The sequence below is a fragment of the Chiroxiphia lanceolata genome, chromosome 7, assembly GCF_009829145.1.
Source record: "Chiroxiphia lanceolata isolate bChiLan1 chromosome 7, bChiLan1.pri, whole genome shotgun sequence".
Lineage (NCBI taxonomy): Eukaryota > Metazoa > Chordata > Aves > Passeriformes > Pipridae > Chiroxiphia > Chiroxiphia lanceolata.
In genome coordinates this window covers 1,923,721-1,936,856 of record NC_045643.1, presented here as the reverse complement: position 1 = coordinate 1,936,856, position 13,136 = coordinate 1,923,721, and the positions used below count along the sequence as shown (strand labels likewise).

The following is a 13,136-nucleotide window of genomic DNA, read 5'->3' as shown; positions in this document are numbered from 1 at the left end:
TGTCCCCCAGCCCAGAGCACTGAGTGCCACGGCCAGTCCTTCCTGGGACACCTCCAGGGGTGGAGACTCCACCACCTCTCTGGGCAGCTCCTTCAAAGGCCTGACCACCCTTTCCATGGAGAAATTCCTCCTGATGTCCAACCTGATGAAGGTGCTGGGTCCAGTGCTAAGGAAAGAGTTGTCTCATCCCATGGAAAACTAATGGTTAAAAGTGAACAGAATAACTATATTCTGTGTTTGGCTATGGAGATATTGGGAATTCAGTGCTCCCTGAATTCTCCTATTGGGAATTCAGTCCTGGGAAAAAGGCACTGCAGCCCATCCCTTATCAGAGAGCTACTGCTAAAGGGAGAAAAGCTGACAGCAAATATTTATCCTGGGATCAATTCTGTTTAAAGTGCAATGTTTGTAGCAGGGCTTGGGCATGGGGAGGTCAGGCGTGGGATCAAGGCTGCATTTATATAAAGACAGGAATATACACTGGAAATCCTTACTTAGAAAGGGAAAAGACTGGAGAATTTTGAGGGACACATCATGAGGGTCCTAATTTTCCTCCTCACACTGTGCGTTTTCTCATGCTCTGGTAAGTTGGAGCCACATCCTCTTCCTTAAGGTGGTCTTGGGGAGAAAATCCAAGTCCACAACGAACTCCTAATGGAGCTGTGCTTCCCTCTCAGGGTTTCCAGCCTATGACTATGAACTCCCTGTCGTGGAAGAGGCTCTCAATGCTTCCATTGCACGGATCAATTCCCAGTCCTGGGGGAGGAACCTGTATGGTGTTGTCAGGAGCCACGTCACCGGAGTAAGTGCACAGACAACGGGGATCCTTTACCTGAAACTTGCTTTGCTGGGATGCAAAACCCTTTTCCACCCAGCTCTGGAAACCCAGATTTCGTTGGAATTCACTGCTTGGAAGAGGGTGGGCTTGGGGCATTATCTGGAATCATGGCTTTAGGAACACAAAAATCCTTTGTATGTTGGTTTGTAATTAAAAATACTTTAGGAGTTCAGGTTTTTCGCCTTTAGAACAGAAATCTTTGAAGGATGTCTTGTAGGATTTTGTTCAAAAGTGCTGTTTTTAAATACCTCCAGCTAACCACTTTGCTTTGGGCATCAAGCAACCTGGTTCATCTCAAGGTCTCAGCTGATTAAATGCCACCACACATTCTTTCTCCAATCTGTATTTGTCACCTGTCTAAACCACCAATTGTAGTTTAAATGTGCTGCAGTCTAAATGCAGGCAGGAAACCTCTATCTGTTTTAATTTGTGGTGCTAAGAATTGTATTGGATACCTTGAGTTAAGGATTTTAAGCTTCTTAATTCAAAGTTAGCATGTCCATGCTCCTGAACACCCTCAGAACTGTTTCTGTAGGTGGCATGTATCAAGTCTTCTGCAAGAACGAATGACAAAATGACTGCTGAATTTATATAGTCTAGAGAAAAGAACAAACAAATATTTGAAAGCAATGCTGATCTGTTGTTAGTTGGGTTTTTTTGCGGGGAGGGGAGCTTGTTTTTTTTTTTAGTCTCTCATCTGAGCTAAAACATTGATTAGACTGTGAGAAGGAGAAAAAAAATATAACAAAAAGCAGTCAAGCTCTCTAAATCTTTTGGTGGTGTGTGCATGCTGCCCATTGAGGCACCTGAGCTGACATGGAGTGCCTCTATAAGTTCCATTAAATCACTTGCTTGCACTCATGGGATTTACTTTCCAAGCCAGGTGTTTCCAGTAGACCTCCCAGCAGTCAAGATATCCAAAACAGAGCTTTTGGCACCCTGGTTCTCACAAAAGAAGGGGTAACATGCAGGGGTAATGCTATGCTCATCTGCCTTTGACAGTTTAGGTCCCCACAACTCTGAGCAGTATCAGGATCCAGCAATGACTGGAAGACTCAAGTGAAGTGAGATTCAAGTGGGATTCAACCCCCATGAGTGGTGTTTCAAGTGAAATCCCCATGGAAAACTGTCTTATGTTGCTGTTACCAATAAAACAAGCCTTTCTCACACACAGCAACCCGCTCTAAATTGGGCACTGATGCCTAATGCCCTCGGGTCATCTTCTGCTTGACAAAACAAAGCAAGGTTGCCATGCAGTGAGCACAGAAGAGTGGCAAGCACTAATTAAATGTTGTGTTGATCTTCCTTTTACCAGGTTGACATGTGGAACAGTGATGCCTACAGACTAGAGCTGCAGTTCAGCATCCGTGAGACCACGTGCTTGAAGGCTTCAGGGAGAGACCCCTTCACCTGTGACTTCAAAACTGGGCCTTATGTGGTAAGTGCCTCTGGTAGGAATGGGAGCCCTCCCCTCCCTGCAGGATGCTCTCAGGATGTGTTGGGAATGCTACTGGTGCTGAAAAATGAGGAATGACTGGCTTTCTGAAAGCCTAAACAGATACAACCCACAGCATGGAGTGGGTGTTAGGTGGGAAGGGTCAGTGCTGGGAAAGTCTTTTGCCTGGAATACAGGGGGGAATACGGGGACTACTTGGAGCTGAAAACAGGATTTGTGTCTTGGAGCAGCATGTAGGAAAAGTGTCTGTGTGTTCTGGGGCCAAATCCCAGAAGGAATGGCTTCTTTAAGATAAGATGGTGGAAGAGCTGATGTTTGACCTGCTTGAGCCTATCATGCATCTGGGCGCCAGGTAAAGCTTTCTCTTCCCATGCAGTACAGATTCCCTCTCTCTGCTAATGGCTTTCAGCTCTTCAACTCTCAGCCTCAAATAAACAGATTTTTGATGCAGTTCTTGCTCTGGTTTTGATTCTCAAATCAGCAGCTTTGGTGGAAATATGTCACCTTTGAGTCTGGACTTCTTTGTGCACAGTTATTTTGGCCAAATCACAGCTCCCATTGAGAGTTTCTGAGGGCTTGCATCCTAACTGCTGGCACAGATCTTCCACAGAGATTATCTCTGCCTTTATGCTGCTCCAAGCTGAACTCTTCTAACCCCTTTTCCCTCTAGGAATGGCTGCCAAACTTACTTGTCCTTCCTGGGCACAGTCTTTAGGGAAGAGCAGGGATCTGGAAAGGTGATCAGCAAGGTGCAAAGGCTTTCCTCTCAGCTTATGAGTAGTGTTACTCCCACAGGAGGCAGTTTACCCCATAAAGAGAGGAGTGGAGTCCCTTTGAGCATCTCTACTCGTGAGCTAAGCAGCTGGTGTGTGTGTGTAGATGGCACCACACAGAACTGATGGTTATTGCTTGGTTTTCCTTGAAAATACAAGGGTTGGCTGCTATGGTGTTATCCTTGGATCCTAAACAGACACCATCCCTCTTTTCCTCTTGGGGCAATACAGTGTGAAAGATAGTGTGAGGGTGTGTATTCCAAACTCGAGTGCAGGTTTTGCTGGAGTTTCTGTCAAATTGCAGAGGCAACTTCTTTAAACAAAGGTAATTTAACTTTCAGAGCTGGAGCTGCCATTGGCATAGCCCTGCACTGCCCCTGTTTGTTGTGCTTGGTGATGCCAGGGCAGTGAAAAGGATGTGGAGGTTTTATCCTACCTCAAGCAGGCTCAAGGCTTTGTACAGCCAACAAGTAGTTGTGGAGGAATAACCTGTGTGTAGTCCTGTATAATCTTGCCTGAGTTTCTTTCTCTTGGAGTTTGTTTTCTAACTCCTTCTACAGGTTCCCACCCCCAAGGAAACTCTCATGTACTGGAGGTTTGCCCTCTGAGATTTGCTCTGCTCCATTCTGTTACAGCCAACTGCTTCCTGCAGGAGTGTTGTGGAAGTCTCTGATGAGCAGATTTCCAGTGTCATCGTGCGGTGCCACCGTGGCACGTTCAGCTCTGAGTCGCTGAGCAGCGAGGAGGTAAGGAAAGGGAAAACTGCTTTTGGCTGCCTGGGGGAGAGAAAAGTCTTCTTATCCTCTTTTAAAGAGAAGTCTGTGTGTGAACTGCAGTTCCAAAACTGGAGGTCTTGATCAGAAAACTGACTGTGGTTTGAAATCCAGCTGTGTCCTGTTACACTTCCCTTTCCATCAGCTGAGGGGTTTGACCCTGCTAAATGTGTGAATCTCTGCAGTAGCCTGGCACACCCACCAGCTCCAACACTTCCTTCCTTGAGTATGTGCCTGGAGAACAGTGATCAGCATGTCTTGGACAGAAACAAATCCTGATGGCTCTGGCTCTGACACCAAACCCAGCTCTCAGCTGAGCATGTCATCACAGCACAACTGAAGGACGTTTGCTCTGCTGAGATCTGTGTGTTCCCTTTTTGAGCTCGTTTGATTTTTAGGGTGTGATGAAATGCTGACCAAACCTGGGAATTCCTGCTGGCTGTTTTCAAATCATGCCAGCGTCCACTTTATCTGTGAACTGACACCTGAACCTGGGTGCCTGCACTTTGAACACAGCTCTACACTGGGTGTTGTGCTTGAGGGAAGAAAGTTTCTCAAGGAAGCACGCGGAAAGTTTTTAATTCTGTAAAGTGTAAGGGACTAAATTAATAATTTGAATCGTAGAACCACAGAGTGGTTTGGGTTGGAAGGGATCTGAAAGCCCATCCAGTCCCACCCCCTGCCATGGGCAGGGACATCTCCCATTATCCCAGGTTGCTCCAAGCCCCTCCAACCTGGCTTTGGTCACTTCCTGGGATGGGGCAGCCACAGCTTCTCTGGGCAACCTGTGCCAGGACCTCCCCACCCTCCCAGGAAAGAATTCCTTCCCAATATCCCATCCAACCCTGCCCCCTGGCAGTGGGAAGCCATTCTCCCTTGTCCTGTCACTACAAGCCCTTGTGAACATTACAAACCCTTGTGAAAAGTCCCTCTCCAGCTGCCTTGTAAACAAATAGGATTCTGTGTCACCTTCACTTGGCTTGAATTGCCAAATTAGCTTGTCATTTATTCTTTTTTTTCTCAAAATCTCTATTCAGAGCTAGCTAGTGGCTGCACCACAGGACGTCTTGATTTGCAGAGCAGAAAGGCTGCATGTGAAACCCTGAAATGTGGAACACAGCACTGGATGTTCAGTCAGTCCTCTGTGGGTTGACATAACTGTTGTTTAATAGGGCACTCAGCACAAACACTTGTTTTTACCAGCAGACATCTTCCTGCAAGTCTTCCTTAACCATCACTTAAAATTCAGTGCTGCTGCCACTAGTCCTGCTGGGGAATGTATTTCCTGCAATGTTAATAAGGAATAAATGCCAAAGGGAATTATTGCACTTGAAAAGGAAAGTGTTTCCCTCTGCAGAGGGCTGCAGCAAGTGCACTGTAGCTCTTGCTCGAGGGCTGTAACTCAGCTCAAGGGACCTCAGCCTGGCTGAGATGGTGTCAGTGTAGCTGTGGTGGTATTTGGGGAGAAAGAATTGTGATTGACTGAGGCTGGGATCACAGGATCTCCTGAGCTGGAGGGAACCCACAGAGATCACCAAGTCCCCCTCCTGGCCCTGCATGGGACACCCCAACAATCCCACCCTGTCCCTGAGGGCGTTGTCCAAACATTTCTGGAGCTCTGGCAGCCTTGGTGCTGTGCCCACTGCCCGGGGGGGCCTGTTCAGTACCCAACCACCTATGGGGGAATAACCTTTTCCTGGGATCCAGCCTAAATCTCTCCTGGCACAGCTCCAGCTATTCCCTCAGGTCCTGTCAGTGGTCACACAGAGCAGAGACTGGAGCTGCCCCACAGGTGGAAGCTCAGACCCCGATGAGGGCTGAGCTCAGTCTCCTCCAGGCTGAACAAGCCAAGTGATCGCGACCAGTGGGATCTCCTTACTTGGTTAGAGACCAGTAAAACAAGGCTTTTAAAAAGACAACTTCGGATAAATATGTCCAGGGGGTTCCCCCTGGGGCTGCAACAGAGTAGGAGCTCTGCAGGCTCTGCTCTCCTGGCTGTGTCTGCACTGCAGGGAGGTGAGGTAAGGTTTGAGGCACGAAGGATTTGGATCTGAGAGCCTCCCTGCAACCACGAACTTCCTTAGCAACGCCACTACTTCGCAGGACTATCAGCAATACTTGTTCTCAGCAATATTAATGATGAGGTTTGGAATTACTTTAGTGATCACCCAGTGCCTGAGGAAAGGGAGAGGTGGACTTGTGGACAGATGAGCTTTTCAAAGAAATGTCTTTAATTTACAGATGATGTATGTGCCGAAAATGACCCCCAGCCGGGGAGGCAGCGCTCGCAGGGAAGGTAAGACAGCCCTGCCATGATGGACTGCCTTGGCCTGTGTTTGCCTTTTGTAACATCTCAAGGTCATCTGTCTGAGGGAGAAGACAATGTGGAAGATCAGCAGTTTGCTTAGGTCGTGGGCAGCTGTTTTTTCCTTTGCTGAGGATACAAGGAGGGCATTTTGCTGCCAAGCGGGGCCATGCTGAGGTTTACACATTATCTGGATTGCCAGATTTGTGCTCTCATAACCAGGACTTGTGTGCAGCCTCGAGGGTGCCCCAATGTCATGCTGAATGCTGAATATTATTTATTTTAGAATCCCAGAATGGTTTGGGTTGGAAAGGATCTTAAAGCCCATGTCACTCCACCCCCTGCATGGGCAGGGACACCTTCCACTAGCCCAGGTTTCTCCAAGCCCTGTCCAACCTGGCCTTGGACACTTTCTTGGGCAGCCACAGCTCTGGGCAACAATGAACACGTTTGAAAGCGTCTAATGCTCATGTATGTCACCATGTTCCTTTTTAGAGGATGTCTTTGCTCCTGAAGCCTTGCCTTCGAGGGGAAGAGGTGGCAGCCATGGGGATTGGCACAGACTCAGCTCTCACAAGATGGAATAATCTGGTTTGGGTGAGTACAGTTCCAAGTGGAGCATTTATATATACACCCTAGGTCTGCAGTTTTTGGGGCAGGGTGGGGAAGTGACTGCTCAGGAGGAAGGAGCTCTTGTTCCTTCACTGCTCAGAAGACATCCCAGCTACAGATCTCATGGCCATCACTCACTTTTGAGTTCCATATATGTATATGGCCATCCCACATACTCCCATGAGTGTGCTGGGGTGCAGTAGTACCAACAGGGTGCAAGAAAATCAATCTGCTGAGTGCGAGTTTGACACAGGGTTCAAGACTTTTTGCCTTCATTTGCCTCACTCCAAGGACACTGAGGGGCTGGAGCACATCCAGGGAAGGGAACAGAGCTGGGAAGGGGCTGGAGCAGCAGGAGGGGCTGAGGGAGCTGGGGGGGCTCAGCCTGGAGAAAAGGAGGCTCAGGGGGGACCTTCTGGCTCTGCAACTCCCTGACAGGAGGGGAGAGCTGGGGGGGGGTTCAGGCTCTACTCCCAGGGAACAAGGGACAGGAGGAGAGGGAACGGCCTCCAGCTGTACCAGGAGAGGTTTATATGGGATGTTAGGGGAAATAAAATTCACCAAAAGGGTTGTAAAGCTTTGGAACAGACTGCCCAGGGCATTCGAGGAGTCACCATCCTGGAAGGGTTCAAAAAACCTGTGGATGTGGCACCTGAGGACATGGTTTAGTGGTGAACAAGGTGGTGATGCTGGGCCTTGATGATCTTTTCCAACCTTAGCAATTCTTCTATGATTCTGTGTCTCTTTATTGGCAGACACATGCTTCTGCCTGATGTTTCATGGATTCTTTGGACCTTATCCCAAAAAACCTTGACACATGGCTTATGAAACAAAAACTGACTGTGGTGTAATGGATCTGGGAGAACCACAGTGCTGTTTGCCCAGGAAAAGCATTTGTTGCAGATAATCTGTGAAGGAGATGTTTGGAGCCTAATTAATGGGAATGATAATGAAAGACACCCATGATTTATTGGAGCTGGCAAGGCCTATCCTACACAATCCACCTTTACTGACCTGCTTCTAAGGCTCTGAGTGGGAGCAACTCTAATTGCTGCTGCTGTCTTACCTGCCATTTTAGGGATTTAATCTAAAGGGGAATGCTTTGAAAGAGTTTTGGCAACACAGAATGAGCTCGTTCTTCGGCATGTTAAACAGGTTTAAAGCAGTTGGGAAAGGAAGGTAGTGCTGTGTCTGTGATTAAAAAGGCTTCAAGCACTCACTGGGGCACATGTCATTAGCAGGTGTCTGTCCCTGGAGAGGGCCAGAACTGAGCTCAGCTCAAGGCTCCTGCACTGGAGCCAGTTTTAAACAGAATTTAACACCGATGACTCACCAAAACCTAACACATGTTACGCATAAGCATATCTGTGGTAAACCTCCCTGTGCTGAAGGAGACAACCCCCCTGCTCTTCTGGAAACAAGATATGAAAGGAAAACCCAGGCACTCCACTCTGTTTGTAAAAATGATTTCATTAAATCCATGTGCTGTTTTAGTTTATCCATGAGCCACTAAAGCCAATAGGCTGTTTTAATCACTTCCTGTCTTCTATAGGAATCCTAATTTTCCTTTGCATTTGGGAAGTGCCAGGTATCTTTAATCCTTTGGCTCTCAGGAAGAGCTATGCCCATTAAGCTTTAACACAAATGCTTTGTGTTCCTGTACCTAATGTCTAAGAAATCTCCAAGCCAAAAGCAATCTGCAAAATCTTCTTGAAAGAGAAAGTGAAAAAAATGGGGAGAAATGTATGGTTCTTGAAATCCTGAGCAGCTTGAAATTTAATACTTTCTGCTTGCTCTTGAAGATGGGTTGCAAGTGTCATTTGTGGAGCTGTGTTTCATCCCAGTGTCCTCCTGGATTTTGGACATCTCAGAGGCAGATACCCCATGAGATTGGGAGAGAATATCAAAACCCCTCAAAGCTCCCTGTTTCTCTTTTTTTTATCAGTTTGACTTTTTAGCTATAAAGTGTGGAGAAAGGTCTTCTTGATTTGAGTTGTTTCCAGAATGAGAGGGTTTCACCCCTGGGTTTAATGTGGAGCCACACAGCCCCAAATGATTTAATGTGTTCGAGGCCAGGAAAAGTTATTCCTGCCTGTTTTCCCCGGGTTTTGGCACCTGTGTGATCCTGGCTGGAATTATTACAAGCCATACTGGGATGGCAGTGTTTGGTGGGGCATGGGAAACGAGAGTTTTGAAATGGCAGCAGCTCAGCTGGCTTAGCTTAGCTGAGAATATTTTGGGGGAGGCTGGGGAAATAGTAATTTAATAATAGAAGACTTTCATCTCTTCCTCAAAGAGCCTGGTGCTGACAGGCAAAGCTAGACAAGTTCAGGTGAGAAATGACATGTGATTCCTTTTTTTTTGCAAAACAGGATGGATAACTGGCTGCTGCAAAAATTATTCAGGCAAGTGGCTGACAGAGTTTTTCATGCTGGATTTTAGGTTTTCTGAACCAGATCTTCTCATCTTTTTGGCTAGAGGAGTTATTTCAGGGGAATTCTGTGCCTGGAACTCTGTGCAAGAAGCTGGGCTAAATGATCTCACTGGTGCTTTGTAGCTTCTTTTGTTTATTAGAATGTGCTAAATATTCAAGAGGGGGGGAAATCAGTGCCATTGTTACATAAAGAACTTTTTCAAGTCTGCAGCTGTCAAACTCACTGGTCTGCTGGGGCCTGCAGGAGTTAGAAACTGCATATGAAAAATCCATCAATGATTAATGAGCTTATTTCAGTGACAGGTCCTAATCAGATCTTCTGGATTTATTTCCTAGCGTATCTCCAGAACTGGAGAGATCTAAAATTCCCACTGCATGCTGTGGGCCAGCCTTTCCAACAAAAGGCACGTGAGGGAGCGACAGGAGGAGGGGAAGCTGCTCCTCAGTACAAGAGCTGATCACCTGTGGACAACCTGCAACAAGGGTTGAGGTCATCAGTGAGCTTGGCCAGGGATGTTCAGAGCCTGTGGGAGCACCAAAGGGCATGTTAGTGATGCTGCTGAACTCCTGGGGAATGTGCTTGGAAAAGATGCTGTCTAGCATACAAATAATATGAGAGGCTTTTTTGAGTCTGCACAGGACAAGGAATTTGGGGTTCTCTTAAGCTGGAATCTGCTTAATGATGTTTGTGGCTCTGAATTGCAAAGAGGAGCCTAAAAATAGCTCAAAATCGTCAAACACCTCAAAGCCCAGAAAGTAAATGGATCCCAATGCTCTGCAGTTCCAAAACCACCTGCCTAAGGAAGTTTTTCTGCACAGGGGGAAGCCTGACCTGTGGCTTTTATCTGGAATCTCATCAGCAATGCTTCATGGCCTTGAACAGGAAAATAAAGCAGCAAGTTGCCTTTGCAGTATGCACGTATATGGTGAATGCTGATATTCTCTTACTCATTGATCACACAAGGAAAGCATTTTTTAGCAGAAAATCAAATCCCTCCAGCATCAAGGCTGTGATTTCCTCCTCGAGTTTTCTCTATTTTCCTTACAATTACTCTCTCTTACCTGGCACACCTTGCTGCTGGCAGGAATATGGTGGTTATTAGCAGCTGATTAACAGCCTTGCAGATGCCAGAAGAGTGGCACCCTTGAATATTAAGGTTTGGTTGTGGGGTTTTTTTCAATGGAAGAGTAACTGGCAGCATTGGGCCTCTTTCCGTACCAAGAAATCCAGGATCTGACCTTCAGAGTGAAATGGATGCTTGTTTATCTGTCTTCTATTGATATAATACCAGAGCAGGGTGCAAAGCCCTCCTGGGGCACGGGAAAATGAGCTTTAATCCCCAGTGTCCTCATTAAGGAGCGGCTTGATTTTAGTTGCGCTTTCATATCCCCGTGTCTCTGTTTTTTTTTCCTCTCTCATTCACCCACCCACCTTCTACAGTTCTCAAAAAGCAGCTTATTGCTTTCTGGGGAAAGAAAAAAAAAAAAAAACATAAAGTGAAGCACCAGAGGGAAGGAAAATCCCTGGCGAGTGGGATCTGTTGCAGAGCGCGTGAGCTCCGTGTCGGAGCTTTGGGAGCTTTGGGAGTGAGAGCGTGGGGAATGACAGGCTGCTGTTTCATCCCTCCTGCCACAGAGCCTGTCTGTGATGGCTGAGCCCTTGGTGGCACCTGGCAGCTGTGATATGCCGTGGCAGGGAGGACAGCAAGCTTTCATCTGCTCGCAGGGAAAGGACTGGGATTGAAACAGAGCCAGGCAGGACCTTTCCTGGCAGAGGTCAGAGCTGTTCTGGCAGAGAAGGGAATTGCTGTGACAATCTCCTGTTGCTACTCTGAGCAGCAGCAATTTTTGTCTCGCCCTTTGTCCACCTCTTCTTGATCTGTTTTGAAGGATTAGACCCACATCTGTGTGGAGGAAATTGTCCCTGCTCCTGGAGGATGCAGAGCTTGGTTGATCCCTTAGGCTTCACAAGCCCCTTAATCAAATTCCTGGAGAAAACCAACGGGACCTCCCTCGCTGGAGGAGCAGAAAGGGCTCTCGGCTGCCCTCAAACTGGTGCTCAGGGTTGGATTTTGGAAGCACTAGAAACAAGCCTGTCAAAGGATCAGGCAGGTGGGGAAGGACCCCTCAAAGCAAGGCCAGGTTCCTGAGGCTGTGTGGCTCAGGTTTGGATACCCTGGGATGTAGATCCTCTTTGGGCTCTAGGGAGCAGCACTCTTGGGGGAAGGTTTTTTTCCTTAAACTGAGCTGGAATTTCCCATGTTCCCACTGGTTCCTGTGTCTTCTCCTGTCACTTGGTCCCCAGTGGTGAGTGTAGTGGCTGCTCCTGGTCCTTAGGCCTGCACCCCCTTCTCCAGGGCTGGGTAGGACCCAGGTGCTCTCAGAGGGTCACTCTATTTCATCACTTCCACATGTGCGGACATTCCTTTCTGACCCAAATCTATCCCTCAAATTTTACCAAGAAAATTGTCTTACTGAAAAATTTCAGGTTGCCATGGTGACCAACTTGCTGAAGACACAGTGTAGGCTACAGAATGCTGGAGAAACAGTCACATGTTCCCTCTGAAAAACACGTCTTCAATTTCTTCTGCATATTGAAGCTTTTAATTCAGATCCATCTCAGAGCAGACCCTACATCAGCTCCAAGCCTCAACCATCTCTGCTTTTGAGCCTTGACAATATGTGTTGATTTGTGTACTTATTTCCCTGCCGTTAATTTTTCTAACAATCTGCTTCTTTTTTTTTTCTCTCTTTTTTTACTCTAATTAGCCATTGCCATGACATTTGTGCACATATGTTTTGCGTATGCAGGTTTCTTTCTGCAGATTCCACATGGTGGGACTCTGACGTTAAGCAAGTTAACAAGCAACTTGGTGAAGCTGAATACCCTTTTTCCAAGGCTATGGGTGTTTGGTTGGTTCTGTGAAGTATGAGACATTCTCAGCTCTGATATTTCTCCTTTCTCACTGTTTTTCAAATTAGATTGGAGAATGCGAAGAATCGAGATTAAAAGATCCAACATGGGAAGAAAGAACCTGATGCTTTGTCCTTTTTTTTTTTTTTTTTTTTTGTGAAAAACTATTCTGCAATGAAAAGAAGTCTTTTCTCAAACTCAGTTTCTGCTGTGATGGCAATTGGATGAGCTCATGAGATGCCAAATACACACTTGTCCATCGAGAGCCCCTCCTGATGTGTGGGATCTCCCTAGGAGGACTCTCAGACACCGAGTGTAACCGTGTGGAGGATATTTGTACCATCCCATAATGATGCTATTAAAAGCTCGTTATTCCACCTGTTTGTTCTAGTTTCTCTCTGGTTGGTTGTAATTTTCTGTAATAGCCTCAGCTAATTATTGATTATTCAAACCAATAAACTCACTCAATTCCATTTTCTCCAGGGTGCAGCAGCTGTGGAAAAGGTGTCTTGCTGCAAAACCAAAGGCTTGAGTTGTAGCCCACCAGCAATCTGTCTTTAATGGGTACTTGGCCGCTAATGAGGGGAGCTGAGGGACGCTGATGACGGTGATTGCCAGGTACTAGTGGCTTTTGGAAGGAGGCCAGGTTAGAACAGACCTCTGGTATATTCCTCTCCCGGGAAACATGTCTTAGCAGTCTTGTCCCTTTCCCTCCACTCCATGCACAGAACCCGCCCTGCAGCTCTTTGTGAGGGGAAAGTTTACTGCGCAGTCTGGGGGGGTTCTTGTTGAGTTTTTTAATGCTTTATCAGTTATGCCATTGTCAAAATCAACTGATTTTTCTGTCTGAAGCAGCTCTCCCACCCACTTTGGCTCTCAGTTAATTTTCCCTGCTCATTGCTGCAAGGTGACCTGATTTGTAGGAATTTCTATCGCCAAAGCATAAAGATACATAGTCAGAGCCCTCGATGATCACCTGTAGCAGCAGCTGGGAGCAGAAGGAGGTGAAAGGTGCTGATAAGGTGCAGAGG

General features: G+C 46.9%; 1 protein-coding gene across 4 annotated transcripts; it reads left to right on the top strand.

The window, feature by feature from the left end:
- The first annotated feature begins 446 nt into the window (after positions 1 to 446).
- Positions 447 to 12,579, top strand: SPP2 (secreted phosphoprotein 2). 4 transcript variants are annotated; one of them, XM_032693875.1, is made up of 8 exons: positions 447 to 583; positions 678 to 802; positions 2,154 to 2,276; positions 3,703 to 3,813; positions 6,082 to 6,136; positions 6,641 to 6,742; positions 9,130 to 9,162; positions 12,174 to 12,578. In XM_032693875.1, exons 1-6 carry the CDS (start codon positions 535 to 537, stop codon positions 6,730 to 6,732), a joined length of 555 nt encoding a protein of 184 aa, XP_032549766.1. In that variant the 5' UTR covers positions 447 to 534; the 3' UTR covers positions 6,733 to 6,742; positions 9,130 to 9,162; positions 12,174 to 12,578. The 4 variants fall into 4 exon arrangements, with proteins under 4 accessions (XP_032549766.1, XP_032549765.1, XP_032549767.1 ...); XM_032693874.1 differs by lacking the exon at positions 9,130 to 9,162 and having other exon boundaries at positions 12,174 to 12,579; XM_032693876.1 differs by lacking the exon at positions 9,130 to 9,162 and having other exon boundaries at positions 12,288 to 12,578.
- Positions 12,580 to 13,136: the final 557 nt, after the last annotated feature.